An 18,717-nucleotide genomic window follows, 5' to 3' on the forward strand; every position below is an offset into this window, starting at 1 on the left:
AGATTTACATTATTTTATCAGCTATTTTAACAACCTAAAGCTCGTAGATAATTATCATGATTAGCACAGTGACTGATAAAAGAGGAAGAAAAAACTTTAATTGTTATAAATTTGCATTAAAATGATTTGTAACAAAATCTAAGTTTGGTTCACTATTCACAAATTCATTAAACCTTTTCAGAAAAGATTATCTCTGTCTGAAAGAGTATACATTAGTTGATTTATTGTTTAATTGCCCGTCTTTTGGCAAGTTTCAAAAATATTATTATAGTTTTGAATTAAATAGTTATCAAAAAAACAACGCACGTATATCAAACAGTTTTGTTTGCTGGCCACAGTTTTAAACTCATTTATTAAGTCTATGCTGTCAATCTAAATATACGTTGAAACAAAAACAGACTCGTGTATTTTCCAGACATCCACCGATACAAAATATCGTCACCTCAACAATACTACAACAACTAGATAACTTTGACTTGGTCATTGTTGGGTAAATGAAATTTAAACTATACTTGATTAACATAAATATAAGCTATAATTATTATTTAAAATAAAATTTAAAAAACAATTTGTGCTTATCTAATTGGGAACAATTTAATTATTTTTTAATTGTTTGAAAATATATTGTAGATATATATTATTTTATTTATTTAATGCATTTATAGTTTTAAAATTATCTAATATTTACAAAAACATAAAATAAAATACAGTTCCCATTATCTTCTGACCTAGGTACATAGTTTTATCATTTTGTTGGTAAAAAAATGTAGAATCTTAATATTCAATAGCTATCTCAAAAATATTTAGATGTTTTATTGAGGTGACTATAATATAATAATATATTTATAATCTATATCTGTGATATAATATAATTTTGAAAAAAATGTTAATAAATGAACATACCGCTGGGCTGTGTAGGTGGAGTAAGCAATGCGGGCGGCAGGCAAAGCAGCAAAAGTGCCAAGGGCCCCATGCCGCCCCTGCACTTGCGGCGGCGCCCCTCTAGCGCCGGCCCTGTCACTCTGCAATAAAAGTGAAGAACGTTAGATAACACATCATAAATCATAATAATAAATCACGAGTCTCATCCCTATAAGTTATTTATTTGAATTCATACAATACTAATCGTTTAGGTAGTGCAATAACACTGCGCCATGCTTAGTATTATTTATTTATTATTATATACATCCACATTATTGTGAATTCAGTAGATGCGGCTTGGAGTCCCATAGGATGTCGTATTTTTTTCAAATAAATTTTCAGTTTTTCACGCTCTAAAACCTTTCTAATTAAACGTTGAATAAAAAAATAGTTTATCTAACATACTTTCTGATTTTCTTGTCACTAAACCGATGAAACGGTAGGTTACTACCACTAAAATACTAGGTACATATGCTGTAGTTTAATTTATTATATTCATTTTCAATAATTAAGTTTTATCTTATCTTTATTTATAGGCAGCCCCCGTCGTGTAGTGCGTAAAGCGCTGGCCTTCCATCCGGGAACTCTTGATTCTACCCGGTGAGGACACAATATATTTTTTTTTTATTTTCTCAAAGCCCGTATATTTGTAATTATTCAAAAACTACAGTACTGTTCGGTTATACGGTAAAACAACGGAAAACGCATTTTGAAAATAGCCGATAAACTGGATTATTTGTTAGTTTGGGTTAGGTTAGGTTAAGTTTGGTTAGGATAACTTAACAAATAATTCAGTTTATCGGCTATTTTCAAAATGCGTCTTTTGCTGTATTCCGTATAACCGAACAGTACCAAAACTACTAATAACCACATTGTACGAAAAAGCAAGGACATAGTTATTAATAATATACAAAAAAAATATGTATGTTAAAAAACCCCTATCGCGTGACATTTTTCTAATTTTCCGATGACAGGTTATTGATCTTATTTTGCAAGGTGTATGGAAGTATTATTTTCACAGATTTGCATATTTAGGGATTGTAACTTGAACATCAATTTTATAAGGTTTCTTATGCGGTGGAATATCCTACTTATATTAGTATGCCATGTAATCATTTAAGTATTATGAATCAGATAAAAAAATAAACTCAGAGTACGTAACAAAGATTGATGCAAAAAAAAATTAATACTGCAATTTAAAATACTGAAATAATACCCCGTTTACATGTGCATGTATGTACTGTGTACAGTAAGAAAATTTATGTGGAAACATGTATCATCCTGCAGTTGGCAAGATTGTGTGCATAAATCAAATAAGATTGGAAGATTCCAAATTTCCAATGCGACAGTGAGATTATTTTCGATCTGCGCCTGCGCAGTAGAGCGATCGTAACAAACCTGCCGGCAAAAAAATGAACTACTCATTTTGGGCTCCGATTTTTAATACGACCTGCCAGATAGTAGTATAAAATAACAACCTCGCGTCTCGCTTTCTCCTAATGAATGAGATTGGAGAGACAGTCAGCACTTTTGCGTGTAAACAGTTATTGTCATGACAGTTTAAAATAAGCACAATTGCCGACAGTAATTCCATGCATGTACGTACAGGCGCTTTAGTACCCCGTTTAAACGTGAATGGATGTACTGTGCACAGTAAAAAAAATGTATGGGGAAATATGTATTATCCTGCAGTTGGCAAGATTGCGTGCATAAATCAAACAAGTAGACAGTAAGATTATTTTCGATCTGCGTCTGCGCAGTAGAGCGATCGTAGCGAATCTGCCGGTAAAAAAACGAACTACTCATTTTGAGCTCCGATTTTCAATACGACCTGTCAGATAGTAGTATAAAATGACAACATCGTGTCTCGCTTACTCTTGAAGAATGAGATTGGAGAGACAGTCAGCACTTTTACGTGTAAACAGTTATTGTCATGACACAATTGCCGACAGTAATTACATGCATTTGTACGGGCGCTATTATGAATCAAATAAAAAACAAACTAAGAATACGTAACAAAGATAGATATAAAAAAAACAAATGAATACTGCAATTTAAATAACTGAAATAAAATAAATGAATAAAAGCTTGACAAAAAATATTGTAAATCATATTTGAAAAAAATGTTACAATAATAAAATAAGTACTATGGTAATTCAGTATTACACACTAACACTTTACTGTCATTCTGAATACGTATATTATCCTAAAACATTTTGAAAAACGCACTAATTTTTCATTTAAACGACTTTCAAGCACTCTAGACTAGCACTTTTACTTTGATTTCTATTACTTCAATTTGAATCGAGGATAATCTTTTAAAACTTTACACAATCAGAGATAAACCATTTTTTAAAACGCGTTTTCTATCCGTTGCCATACTTTTTCACGTCATTCCGTCTATCTACGACAAATTAATTATAATTTCGTTTAATACATACTCTCTATATAATCTGTATATTATCACAAACCACAATTATTATTGTACAAAACTATTTTAATCTGAAATCGGCAAATTAGTGGAGTTTTAACAATAAATAAATGCATTTTTCCTCACTATTTACTACGAAAATATAATCTGAAAACACGATACTGGCACTCATCTATCTACCTAATAGGAGACTGATTGTCATTCGTTTTTTTCGCGAACAGAAAAATGATTAAATTATTTGAGGTGTATTTTCAAATTTAGAATTTTCGGAAATCGGAGAAAACATCGAAAAATTATTTGAAATTTCTATTAACGTAAATAATCAATTAAGATAGTATTTATTGCAATATGAGTTTTCTACACGTATATTATTAAACAAAATAGATAGATACCTATTTTTAATAGCCAGAATCATAGATCGACCAACTACATAAAGTAATTAGCGGGAATGGGCCAACTGGACTCCAGGACAATTGGACGCCGCACTGTCTTAGACACGTATAATACAGAACGTAGACGAGGAATTTTAATCAGTTTTTATCTACTACTTAGTAGTTTTAATTCATTTTACTCTTAGCGTAATGGTTTTTTTGTTGCAGATTGAAAATTATCATGCCTAAGGCTTTATACAAAATAAAAAACTCTTTTTTCGTTGAAACTTAAACATGTGCACGATTAAATCATTATTTACGTGTGCATATTTAAATTCTCACCAACTATTTTATCATAATAAATAATAATTTAAATATAAATAATAATATTAAATATTCTTTTTCAAATTACCTATAAGTAGGTACCTAAAATCTATTTAATTTTGAATTGCGTGGCGTCCAGTTATCCCGGTGCTAAATCGTATTATACTCTAATTAGCGTACCAAGTCAATGGGTTTTACGATGATTAGACTTTTTCATCATTTTATTAAAATCGGAGACTTATTTATATTCAATTAGGACGCCAAGTGACCTGCAAGGTCCTGGCAAGACAGCTGGCTCTGCTAGTTTGTATTAAATTACACAAAATGGTCGCCAATGTATTAATATTAAGTAGAATAGAGATCGAAATATAATATCTCAGTGCATCGCAAGTAATCGATAAAGGAATGAAGTGTAGGAATTGCGATTGTTGTAAATCCCATTCGGTGAAAATATATTCAGAAAAAAATCTAATACCTTTGTTTCTAATGTTTTAAATAATTATTGATTATCAATATAAATTGTAACATCAATAGGTATATCTTGTACGTATTTAATAAAATATCTTTTGATTAAATAACTGGTTTAAACTTTATTTCAATTTATTAGTTGCCTAATATATTATAGTATATTTGTTGTCATTATCGCTGTAAGTACGGGAAACTAGTGCCTGGATGAAATTAGGAAAAACATTTTTTAATGGTTGCATTTAGATGAAATTTGGATTATCACAAAAGTTTTTTTAAATATATAAGTATTGAATAACTATAAATTATTATGCTAAAGTGTTCCATACAATGTATCCAATAAACTTGATAAATTTAATATTGCCAAAATTTACCCATGAATCGCATGCACGATTCTGCGGCTGCGCATAAAGAAAACCAGCTTTTTTTTTAATGTGTGTTTCATCCAATCCAAAGACCAGCGGATCGGGCGAATTTCTAACAATGATTCTTGTGAGAATTAATAGGAACAGCAGGAAAAGAGTAAAGGCCATTTTATAATGATGAGGTCATTTGTCTCGTGAGAATGACAGTGTTTCAATAGACAATATAAAATAATATCGTTGGAAAGTGATTACTTATTTGGATAAACGTTCTATAAAAGTCCACGGCTCAAAAGCTACCACAGTAATTTCTTGCATTTTTAAAAGCATCTTTTGACAGTGATTAGGGTTGAGATTATTTTATTTTATTTTAGGCTCATAACTCTCATTTCTTTTTCAATTTTCAATTTTTCAATTTCAATTTTAATTTATTTTACATATTGTGGACATTACAAATTATAAGTTTAAGACGTTCACAACATGACATTTAGAAACAAATAAATATTATTAAAAAAGTATTATGTAATATTATAATTATGCAATATTAAGTTATTCTATAGTATAAATGTGTAAATACAAAAAATATGAAGTATATAGGTACAAGGAAGTACACCGGATGAGTTAAGCAGACCCTATTTTAAGAATTTATAAAATAACGTCCGCCTATACTCATTCTCACGTAGATGGAATGTATCAACATCCGAAGCAATTTGGTTGAACAGAGTTATTGCTCTACCAATTGGCATCACCAATGGCAGGTTAGTTCTGCTCCTCGGGAGAACAAACAACTTCTTATTACAACCCACTTAGTATATATATTTAAAATTTTAAAATACAATTGAAAATCAATAAGATATACAATCTAGAAGCAGGGTTTGATTCCGCGATTCATAAATCTAGGGTTAGACGTTTACTTTTCTTTGCCACTCTTGACGACATTTAGGTACCTTTTAATACGAGTTATGTAATATTTGGATATTTATTACACTGCATTATAAGCTGATAGCGCCGAAAAATAGGGTTATTTTCATAATGGAAAACGACGTAAATAATATTTAGTACAAAGAGCGTTCGAAATAAATAAAAGCATTTTTTCGAAATGTAACCCGTAATGCTCATTTCATTCTATTTTATCGCGGTCATCAATCATTCAGGCAAAGAGTCGCCTGTCAAACAAAGTGATTATCCCCAGTATTTCGATATAAAGGCAACATTGTCATACATCATTTGGACAGAAAGCCAAAAAGTCAAATCAGAGGTTAATGCCACCATTATTTTCTTGAAAAACTCATTCTTAATGATAAGCCATTATTAGTAAATAACACACGAGAAACTTTTATCAATCTAATCGACTTTATTCGAAGACGTTATGCTTGCTGCTAATAATATAATGTAAACACACAAACTATAGATTACGGAAAACTTCTGACGAGAGACTATGCGATGCATACAGTGACGTTTTTAGTGTCAAAAATATACATACAAATTTTAAATACGAACCACTTAATTTATTACGATTTTCTGACATTTTTTATTAATCAATATTATTTATTTATTTGATAAAACAAAACATTTAGACATAACAAATCAAAATTTTGTGCGTTCACAACATGAGAGTTACATTATAACAAATATTATTATCCTCACAAGATTGAAGAAGACGAAAAAAAAGATAGACAATTTTATACAGCAAAATAAAATTTCATAAACAAAATACATAGCACATCACCTAAAATCTATTTGCGCATTGCTAGTCTTGCATCCCTTGCTAATGGTGCCTGATAGGTTTGACTCGAGGAATCAGTTCTGACACAGAATAGGTCAACCACGTAGGTAATTTACAGCTAGTGCATATAAATGTAAACTCTTTAGGATTTCAGGATTGAACACCATTCCTCATAATCTTGATTATATATATTCAAAAGCATTGAAAGGAAAAATAATTATTTTTTTAATTAAAAAACATCAATTTATATTAATAGAAATTTCTCTTACATCTATATAATATAAAATATCTAAAATATATGTTTAACTCCAACAATTAATTCGTGGCAGTAAGTGTTGTAATTTTAGAGCCTCCACCCATTACGACGCGATTCGCATAAACTCAACGCAGCGACTGGTGGGTGAGCATCGCCACATGCATTGAATAGAGTTACCACTACAGAAATAATAAAGCAAGGCAAGGTTACACGGGGCTAAGAGGGAAACACTAATCTTTGAAAAATTTGCCATCAAGCCATTGCATTGAGCTGCAGTAACTTATGCTCTTTTGTTATAAGAAGAAGTGAAATAAAATTACTAAGTAAGGCACAAATTACATACCACTTATTCTTCGTTATTTATTTTTGGCCATATATTTTAACTAAATTATATAAAATATGAGAGAGATTTTTTACACCAGGCATATTCAACTTCAAGTAGGCAGTGATATACTATTCATAGACTCATGTGGTTTTTATTCAACTTTAATAAAGACGTTATATTTGGTTGATAACACTGAGGCGTTAGAAACTAATCAATACTCATATTTATTTCATTATCACAAATATTATTTAATATCACATTCATCAAGTTTTTATATTTTTAGCCACAAAGTATACTCAACTAGTATGTCACTGTAAAAATAGCATACTAAGTGACGGTAAAGAAAAACTACACCTTGGTTTAAAGTGCTATAACTCACATTTTTAACTCCTGTGACACGCCTCTTGTAACGAATTCGAATCAAGTAATAGAAAAAAGTTACACAGGCTTCTTTGTAGATCAATTTACAAATTAATGACTATCATGTTAGTATACATAGGAATGTTTAATACTTCTCTTCAAAACCTCAATAAAATCTTTTTTTTTCCACAATTTTATGGCCCGATTTCTATGGGTCCATGGTGCGATTGGTACGTTGAAAATGACCATTAAATTACATTCCTTTATCTGATAAATTGCATTATTTAATATTATTTTATTGATTTTGTTTAAATTCATAAGCAAAAATATAGATACGCAGATCAATCACAATTCTAAAAAAGCTACTATGAGAAAATTATTACGTATTTTTTGCCATTGTGTTTTTTTACGGTTTTTGGGATTTTTCATGTAGTTTTATTATGCTATCTATCAGTATCATGATTTGCAGTTTTCTGGGTCATATATAACTGTTATTATTTGGTTATCTTACCGGTCATGGATTTTGAAATAAGTATAATATAAGAAATAAAATAACATAATATTATATACCTAATATAAATATGAACTTATAAGTCTATTATGATATTCAAAAAGGTGAATATTTATTGGTGTAGAATAAAAACTAACACAAAGGATATCTATATTTAATATAATACATACGTCAACTGTAATATATGGAATATATTAATAGTAACTAAAAAATCGTAAAAGTGTATTTATAAATATGGTATTTTTATTATTATACTGTCGTCCTTTCCTATTATTATTTATATAACAAAAAATTTATGATTTTTTTATTTGGTTACGACGATTATTTTTGTCCTTGATGTAATACAATAATAGCTAGAAATAAAAATAGAATTCCATCAACCATCAAAGTTATGAAATGACGAATATTCCAGTGTTTGTCAAAACAAGATTCTTAAACGATGACTGACCAATACAACTAATGGTACAGTTCGGTTATGACGAATACAGCGAAAAACACATTTTCAAAATACCCGATATACTGGATTATTTGTTAGATTGATTTGGGTTAGATTAGGTTAGGTTGGGTTAGGTTAGGTTTGGTTAAGTTAACCTTACAAATAATCCAGTATATCGGCTATTTTCAAAATGTGTTTGCCGCTGTATTCCTCATAACCGAACTGTACCCGCCTAATCATTCATAAAAAGTAAACGTAATATTATTTTAATATTTGCTTGCACCTTAAAAAGTGAAGCATTATATAGTTTACGTTTTATAACCTTAATTTTTTTTTGCACTTTTTACTACACTGATACGCTTCTGATTACCTCGCACACAATTAGATTAAATGGTGTTTATTTTTAATAATATGTAGTATTAAATAAATAAATAAATAAATAAATAGATACTATTATATTACTCGTATGTAAACAAAATATTTTTATGCGCCGGTTAGATGGCAGCAACTTGCATGTACGGTATAGTTTGTGAAAAAAATACGGATCACTTTGTGATGTCCACACGGTAAGTAGTAAGTAAGTTTGGGCAAACTTAATTGAAGTCGTCGTCAAGTACTGTTTTATCAAAATCACAGCAATGTCGGCAAGTGACGATTTATTTTTGTTATACGTGTTTTTCTATTGTTTGTTGGTTAAAATAAAGGTAAGTAAACTCTACAGATTCAAGTGGGCCAAAAAATGGCTATCAATAAACATACACTCGCATGTAAATTTACTCAGAAATTTAAGAGATTATCCAACTGACTGGCAGAATTATTTAATAATGGATGAAAGTGCACATAAATCCTTTAAAAGTAATTACACGTATATTTTTAATAATTACAAGATAAAAAGAACTTTTTATATACAACGTTTTAAAATTTTATGTTAAATCATATAAACTAGACTTGACTAGCAAATGAACATAAAAAAATGTATTTGATAGAAATAATACTGAAATGTCATTTTGACACTGATATTGATTTCCATAGTAACACACGTATATATTAATAATTTCCTAGCAACCAAAAATAGAGGATTAGATTACGGATTTCTTCCAAAATAACTTTTCATACAAAACAGAATTAACTGAAAATGAATTTAATTCTACTTAAAGATGGCTAAAAGTATTTAAAAAAATGCATCAGCATTATTTTCTGATGTATTCTAAAAGTTTCAAATGTCTAGCTAGTCGGAAAGTTAATTAAAAATCGATTGCAAGAATTGTACCGGACAAACAATCACCGGACAATAATAAGAATACGACCTAAAAAAACGTTGTAAAAACAAAACACGTATTATTTACAACGTCGGTAACCTTCGACGGACTGAAAACAAGCACGGCTTGTATCCTGTATCTTGTCCACACGTACTAATTTTCACAAATCAAAATTTCAAGCAAGCCGAATATTATGCAGGCCGTGTTTTTCGGTTTGGGCGAGCTACAGTTTTCCCGTCCATATACACGGGCTTCCCGATACATTCCGGTTTGCGCAGGTAAGCTCGCGGTAAAGCATAAGCGTGCCGGTGCAAAATTGTTTTCATCCTAGAGCCGGAGTGCAAACAGCATACTATAATTCAACTATCATGGTAAGTAAAAGTCCACTCATCTAATATCAGCTGCGTTTGTGAAAGTAAATACATCAAACACTGTATTAAATAGTTATTTAGGCTATTGTACAATAATTATTCATTTATAAATATTTTCATAAAATACCTACCACATTTTTTTATATTATATTACTTCTATATCGTTTCGTAATAAAAATACGAAGTAGAAATTAGTAAGATTATAAAAAGGTCGCGTTTTTTTTAATGATGAAAATTTTTAATCAGGATTATGAATGACAACAAGATAGAGTATACGCTTTTTAACTTTGCAATCCGGATCTAGGATTAAAATGATGTAATATATTATTATAAAAATAGTCTTTTTACGTAATATAATATTATATGGCATTTATTTATTTATTACTATAATATTAATACAAGTATATATCGTTTCATCTTATTTTATGTGAGTTTTCTGGCTAACAGGAGTATTTATGTAGTAAAAAGTGCATAGTTATAGAACGGATACTCTACTTTATACTATATACAACTTACATTAATAATTATTGGTAGCAACAACAAAATATTTTTCCTGACATATTGTATTCCAAATTATATTTGTCCTGTTTCATACATAAGTATTTCTAAGTTACCTGAATCTACTTTTGAACTTTGCGAACATTATTAATAAATAACATATTTTACGGTATATAACAGTGGTATATAAAATATAATTAATAAACCAATAATATTCCTTTCAAAAATCGATACGTTATGAACACTACTCTACTTGATAATTAAATAATTATCATTCACTTTACGAATATTGAAATATTATAGAAAATACATTAATAAATTGACATATTATTATTACAAGATTTCATGATTATGATGCTTATAACTATTAATATAGAACAACATATGATTATCTAGTAAACTATTCAAACGACCATACATTTATTTTTGAACCAATTTTCAATTATATGAAAATTGGAGTTGGATTCTTGATTTTTACCACGTTTTTATTATCTCGTATTCTTGTTTGTCCGGTACAGATTTTTTCTTATGTGTCCAGTACATTTTTTTTCTTGTTTGTCCAATATATGTATTGGACAATTGAAGATGTTTAACTAACTTCCCGACTAGCTAGATATTTGAAACTTTTAGATTATATCATAACACGACAACAATATATTTTTTTAATACTTTTAGCTATTTTTAAGCAGAATTGAATTCATTTTCAGTTAATTCTATTTTGTATGGAAAGTTATTATTGTCGGTTGCTAAGGGGGTCCTAACAACTAAATTAATAATATATACGAGCGTTACTATATAAATCAATATGAAATGTCAAAATGACATTTCAATATTCTATGTATTCAGTATTTCTATCAAGTACAATAAAAAGTTTTTATAAATACTTTAACAGAAATAAATACTTTATAAACAGAAAATTTAAAAACGTGGTATATAAAAAGTTCTTTTTATCTGGTAATTATTAATACTATTTTTGGGCCCGAATATAAATTGAAGATTGCATTTTATGCATATTATAATTTTTAATAAAAAAATACAAGGTACCTACATAAAAAAAATGCACTGGCTTTTCATCCGGGGGGACCCGAATTCGATGCTAGGTGTGGTGACATTGAAGTTAATTCCTCCAAACCAAAACTCATCCTGCACCACACTCGGTCTTAATCGAGTGTATTACGGGACCCTACAGTGGCGTTGTGAAGCATCTACAATATGTTTATGTGATATTCTCAAAGCGTGAGCTTTTGCGATCTTTTTTCTTATCTACAACACTAAACGGTCGTTAAGTGTGATAACCTGTTAGTTGTAGTGTTAAAAAAAATATATAAAAATATTTTTTATTCTTTAGTATATTATAGACGTTCAATGTTGAATACATGACGTATCTCTCATTTCCCGCCATTTTGTGTGGTCCGCTGCTTTTCGTATCCATGTCAGTCAAGCGACTTTTCCAATGACATTCTTCTATCTAGTAAATGGTCTTCCAATATTTCGATGCTTCCGTACAAGAATCTTTTTTTATAATATCACCATTTTCTACTAACGTGTTCAACCCATTATTTCTTAAGAAGTCTTCCGAGATCTTTACGGAAAACTTCCATTGTCATTTTATTCAATAATATTTTTATCAATGCTTATTCCATTTTCACTTGCTAATTATTGAAATATACAATTTGTATTTTTAATACATATGTCTACAATTTGCATGTTATCACAAGGAACAAACATAATTATTCCATAACCCTAGTTTTAAGACATTACGGCACATTGGCCATGCGTGAAAAATTTCATCAATTTAAAAGTAAGAGCCATATGTAAACTACAGTGATAATATTATATGACTTGTCTTCCTAATTTAAAATATTAAATTTTCAATAGAATGAAAAAATTTAATTTTACTTTACAAATAATAAATTATTGCTCATGAAATCTGTCAATCATAAAAATATATTATTCTCTTACAATTTATTATAAGTATATTATCTAAAATAGTATAGTAGGTATTATTACACATATTTTAAAGAAAGGTTAAAAAATACAATACTACCGACATTAACTTCAAAACCAAATAATCGTAAGGTGCGAGGCGTAAGAATGTTTAAATTTATAATCCAGTATACTTACCAACTTTGCGTAGAATATACGAAGGTATGGTATAATATAACATTAAAATGTACGCAAAATTTCACTTTTACACTCGGGAAAATGGAAAAAGTTACGCGTACAGTGTTTTTCTTCGCGCACGTAATACATTTAACTCCGCTTTTTTGCAAATCTTAAAAAATGGAAAACACGAGGAGAGAGGAAAAATCGAGAGTGTTTCCAGATGACAAGTAACACTGTGCAAAGTAACCGTGGGCGTTGTATAATATACAATTTTCCTATGTAGATATATGTTTTTTTTATTAATTTCTTTTATAACCAATCTCGTTATTTATTATCAAATAAATCAAGAGAAATTTCACGTAAGAGACATTAATTAAACAAGTACCTACATTAAAACTAAAATTTTGAAAAATCCTAACGTCGGTTATGAATCATAGCAAGTACCTGTTATTAGTACTGCAATGTTTTTGAGATACCTAATTATTATCAAAGTTTATCGTAATTAGGTAGAACGCAGGTGGCCTAACGATAAGGCAAATTTGCGTGAATTCAATGAAAGCGGGTTTGATTTACACCAGGCGTGATGTTTTTCTCATTTTTATTATCTAATAGATACATATCTTAGGCATTTTCTATTTTTTTCAATTATAATTGACTTAAATTTTAATGGATTTAAGTTATTTACTATTCCACTTCAGATGTTTTTTTGCTATACGACTCAAATGGAATAGTAAAAACTCAAATCCATTATAATTTAAATTTAAATTCCATCAAGTATTCTCGGTCGATAGTATTAATATGATAATTGACTTAATGAATTGTGCTTCCAATCCAATGATAACATTTCCGTATAAATAGCAGTGGCGAAGGGTGGAGGTAGGCTGTTAAGATCCGCCATAAACAGTGCACATTAAACTTTTTCAGACACAGATATTTGTTTTCGTTGAAATAAGACTACAATTTACAGATAATGGTGGTTAGTTTTTAAAATTCAATTAAACCCTGAGAAACCAAGCCATAATAGATAATAGTCAAAAAATACATGTATATCTATAAAATATCTAAAATTATGCAATTAAATCATACATAACTTTGAATATTTTATAAATAGAATAATATTTTATATATATTATAGTTTGGTTTAGGCAGGGCTTAATGAATTTAAAAAAAATAACCAAGAATATGTGCAATATGTATTTTTAATCCAACAAAAACAAATAACTATGAATGAAAAAGTGTGCACAATTTTGTCGTATTGCCCAAATTAGACTAAAACTATTATGGTTTCGTTTAGGCAGGGTTTAGTTGATTTTTAAAAACTAACTAACACCATCTGTAAATTGTAGTCTTAGTTCAATAAAAACAAATACATATGACTAAAAAAGTTTAGTGTGCACTATTTATAGCGAATCTTAACAGCCACTGAAAATAGTTCATAGTTTTTGTTAAATATCTTTAACCAAATATTAAAATAATTTCATGAAGACCTATTATAATATACCTACTTACGTATACAATTTATAATGTTGTTTAAAGAATTTATAATAGATGTTAAACTAAAGGAAAACGTGCCTAAATATAAAACATTTGCTAAATGCTTGCTAAAAAGAAAGCCGTTACTACTACACGGAAGTATTCAATACACTATTAATTTTTGGTTTTGTTGTTACATTATTCTGGTTGTGAGTGAGATTTATTACCTTTGAGTTTAATCGAGTTTGAAGATTGAATCCACACGATAGCACTACAAGCGGCAGAATGGAATTCAATGTTGTAGACTTAAGTCGAATAATAAAATATGGTAAGTCATACATACTTAAAAAAACCAAATACTTACACATTTTTAACAGTTAATTGAAATAATGAAATATCATATTACACTTACAACAAATTAGAGATGGGATAATGATAGTTTAAGACATATTTGAGGTACAATTGTTATATTTTTAGAAACATAAATTTCTGTAAAAGTTTTGACAATATTGGGACTGTTAATACGAGTGTAATCACTATTATATTGAAATACTCGATGAATTAGATACGAAAGAAATTTTTAAACCTTATTAGGTAAACCTAAAAGTAAGTATTGAATTATTTCAAAGTTAAACGCACAAAATTCCATTTTTTTAATTAAGAAAAATCTTCCGGCTTTGAAAAAAAAAAAATCATTCAATATATTATATTTTAAGCAAGTAGTAATTAATCTATAGATTCTAATTAATTTGGTCGTATTTTAGTAAAATACAAGTGACTAAATTGATAATTTACATTGACCGAAATACAATGGATGCAGATTCAAGTCCGGCCCGGTATCGCATTTTCATATATCTGAGGTGTTTTCAAGCTATGTTTATTCAATAAATAATGTTACATTATCTAATCTTGTGAATTATTAGTTGAATAAAAAGTGTTTTTTTGTATACCTAATTTGAATTAATGCCAATTTACTTGCGTGTGTGTATATTCTTTTATATTTACTATCATTGCCTTATTAGATAAGAAGGCAAAAACTCTAACATATTACAATGTTTTATTATGTTAATTATTAAATTAATTACAGATACAAATTTATAGTCATTGATTATTTTGTCTTCTAAAAAATTATAAAGACTACATAATCACAATTATTATAAGTAACCTTGAGATAATTTCAATTTGACAATTAAAACCAAACTAATTTTGTTTCAATTAACCGGATGAATTCTTGTCAACAAGATTATATAAGTAATGTTTACTATCGTCCGAAAACTTTGTCTGCATGCGTTCTCATACAATAAATCTTACCCCGTATACTAACATTATTATATCCAAACTTTCATATTATGTATGTGCAAATGATAGAACTTCAACAGATGGTGTTATGTTTTCGTGCCTGAATTTAAGAGAACTTTTGGAATGGACATACTAGTCCACATAGTTTTTTGTACAGTAAACTTATTTAAGCTATTTAAAATAGTACATAATATTATTAGGAGCGAATTCTCTTATCTGTGGGTACTTCACGGATCTTCAGACAGAGTGTACTTTTAAGTTATCATCTTAAGTTTGTTTTAATACCCTAAAGCTATGTTACGTTGAAAAACTGATATTAACTATGTCTTTAAAATCAATCTCAAACCAATTGTCATCGATATATTCTGCGGTGAACCCGGTTGAGCAAACCGCCTCACAAAAACATGTAAATAATATTACTTGCTAAATTCGCTATTCATAAGAATTTATGCAATGCAAACGCATTAAACAAGTCAGTTGTTATTGCGAGCGAATTAGTAGAACAATTGCACAAAAACGCAATAACGCAGTTTTGTATCGAGAAATACATTATTTAATGAATTGATAACGTTGTGTCATAACGTAAACAGAGACAGAATTCTACGAAATTGTTTACCATCGGTCATGCAATAAACAATGACATGCACTCGCCGGTCATTCGTCCCAAGCCTACTTGGCGTTTCCTTTGTCTCAATTCACTATAAAAACCAAGGGGGCAAATAATTAAAATAATACAAGCATTAACGTCGTTCTAACTAGGGAGTCCAATCCCGGGATCCCGAATCGCGGGATCCCGGGATCCCGAGCTATTTTCGATACCTATGAATCCCGGGATTGATAAACATAATCCCGGGGTTTCGGGATTGATTTTTTTATCAATTTTTATGGAAAATAAAATAAAAGTGAAAATATAACAGAAAAAATATTTTTAATAAAAAATAACTACATCAGAAATAAACTGAGTTTGAATGAAGTTTGATTTATACCCATGTAGCCGATTCATTTTATTTTTTCACATAAATTATTAAAAATGAGTAAGATTGGAAAAAACAATGCTTCGCACTTTTAACAAAGTAATTCTACCATGATATCATACGTTTTCCTGCAGTTTCATATTTGGCTGACTAATTAGATTTATGAAGCGAAAAGGCCATAAGTACGCCATGATTATTTGCTTTACTATTTTAAATCTTGCTAATCCATTCAGTATGTCTTTACTATCAGAAATATCAATCTCATATTAAATTCACATTATTATTTATATTACAATATTATTTACTCCATTAAACTTGTGTATTTCCAAGATTGAACGTATACAATATAAATGTCTTAAATAGAATAAATTATACTAGATTTATTTTTGACCGATTTTATCAATGTTCTTTGTAAATATAAAAATTTTATATTAACAATGGAAAAAATGCCAATCCCGGGACCAGTCCCGGGATCCCGGGATTGTCAAATTGTAATCCCGAAATCCCGGGATCAGAATTTTGGCTCGGGATTGGATTCCCTAGTTCTAACCTACAGTCGCATTAACGTTCTCCGATTAGTAATTTTCTCGCAACACACTTATTAATTGTAAAATTCATTGTACAAGTCTGTATCAACGAACGTATCTTTTGTGGTTAAGGGAATAAAACTGGGTTTACTTTATTACGCACAAATTCTTCTACTCATTGGAACCTACCTACCCCATCTCACTCCATCCCTTACCTCATATCTATTATTTTTATACGTATTACATTTTCGAGTGCAAGTTAGAAAAATATTATACTCAACTCTTGGAGAATGAAATGCATGAAAAATAATTATTCAACTACCGGTAACAATATAGTAATTATTATTTTACAAATAAATGATTTACCTTTCAAGCTAATAAAATGTAATAAATAATGAATTATATAGGTATGTATTTATTTAGAAAAGACATATCGAGCACATAAAAAATTATTAATTCAAGACGTTCGCAACATGACTGTATTAGAAGTACATGTAAATCAAAATACCAAAAACAAACAAAATAAAAAAATAATTTTATAGCAAACGGAATTTAAAAAAAAAAATACAATAATTCAAGAAAAAATACAAATTAAAAAAAAATTAAATTTTATAAACTAAATACGTATTGCAGGAAATAGCTTTCACATAAAATAGGTCATGGCTGCGATCACGCATCTAATGAACGGGTACAGAGTATCAGGATTAGAAACTATACAACGTGAGAGTAGGTAAAAATACTTTAAAACCAGAAGAGTGACCTACGAGCTTCAAGAGAATGAAAGACGAACATGTCTTGAAGAAAGTTAGTCGAAAAATACTCTATGTCGATGAAATTTTTTCTTAACACTTTAGAGCCTTATAAGAAACCTCAAAAGGACTCATTTATGAAGAATTATGATGGATATTAATATTTTCATCACTTAATTCATTCTAAAAATCAGCTACCTCGCATTCATTGCTTATCTTAATTTATATCACACTAAATTTAAATAAATGAGTTATTTATTTAAATAATGAACGACACACATGATTTATCATCACAAAATCTCAGCATGTATTAAAACAAATGATGTGTTTGGAAATTGGAATAATCATTATTAGATTGAGTATGTAATAATTACTGGTCTAAAATTTTTACCTAAATATATGATTATTCATAAGAAATAGAGTAGATATTAGCTAGGATTGACTATTAGCTGACTATTGTCCAGACGTGAAGTAACATCTAACGTAATGTGCCTTCATTAGACGCAGGTGGAATAGATTTCAATGAATTTATAGATCAATAAAATATATTATAAAAATACTGTTGTCCTAAAAAATTTTGGAATAGCTCGAAACAGCTGTCAATATAAATAATTAAGATATCGTTAAATAACAAAAAAAAGAAACTTTGTTTCAAAACCAATAATAAAATACACCTTCACAATATTTTGGGGTAGAAAGTAAAATACACTTATTAAAAAAAATGAAATACAAGTAAATACTCGTATAAATAATAAATTTACTCGTAATTCGTTAGGTAATTAAAACAAATAAAACTAGGAGAACAAAACAAAACATTATTAAATCATCTATGATATATATAAAATATTTATTTTCAATTATGAATTCTTTTATCAAAAATATTGAATAGGTACATCTTTCTAATATAATAGGGAGGATGCCTAAGCCTATAAAAGTAAAACAAAAATGGACCCTCCGTCTATTAATTTTCTTA

The 18,717-nt window shown here is 28.9% G+C and overlaps 1 protein-coding gene across 1 annotated transcript in view; it reads right to left on the reverse strand.

Annotated features, from left to right (window-relative positions):
- The window catches only part of dpr12 (defective proboscis extension response 12), an 82,883-nt gene that overhangs the window by 49,395 nt on the left and 14,771 nt on the right, over positions 1 to 18,717 (reverse strand). Inside the window, exon 2 of the mRNA XM_085943594.1 lies at positions 904 to 1,022. Within this exon, the coding sequence (XP_085799720.1) occupies positions 904 to 973 (70 nt within the window). The 5' untranslated portion in view covers positions 974 to 1,022. The remainder of the gene's footprint in view (positions 1 to 903; positions 1,023 to 18,717) is intronic.

This window comes from Rhyacophila brunnea, unplaced genomic scaffold (genome assembly GCF_057557595.1).
Source record: "Rhyacophila brunnea isolate RB1 unplaced genomic scaffold, BYU_Rbru_1.0 scaffold_16, whole genome shotgun sequence".
In the NCBI taxonomy this organism is placed as follows: domain Eukaryota; kingdom Metazoa; phylum Arthropoda; class Insecta; order Trichoptera; family Rhyacophilidae; genus Rhyacophila; species Rhyacophila brunnea.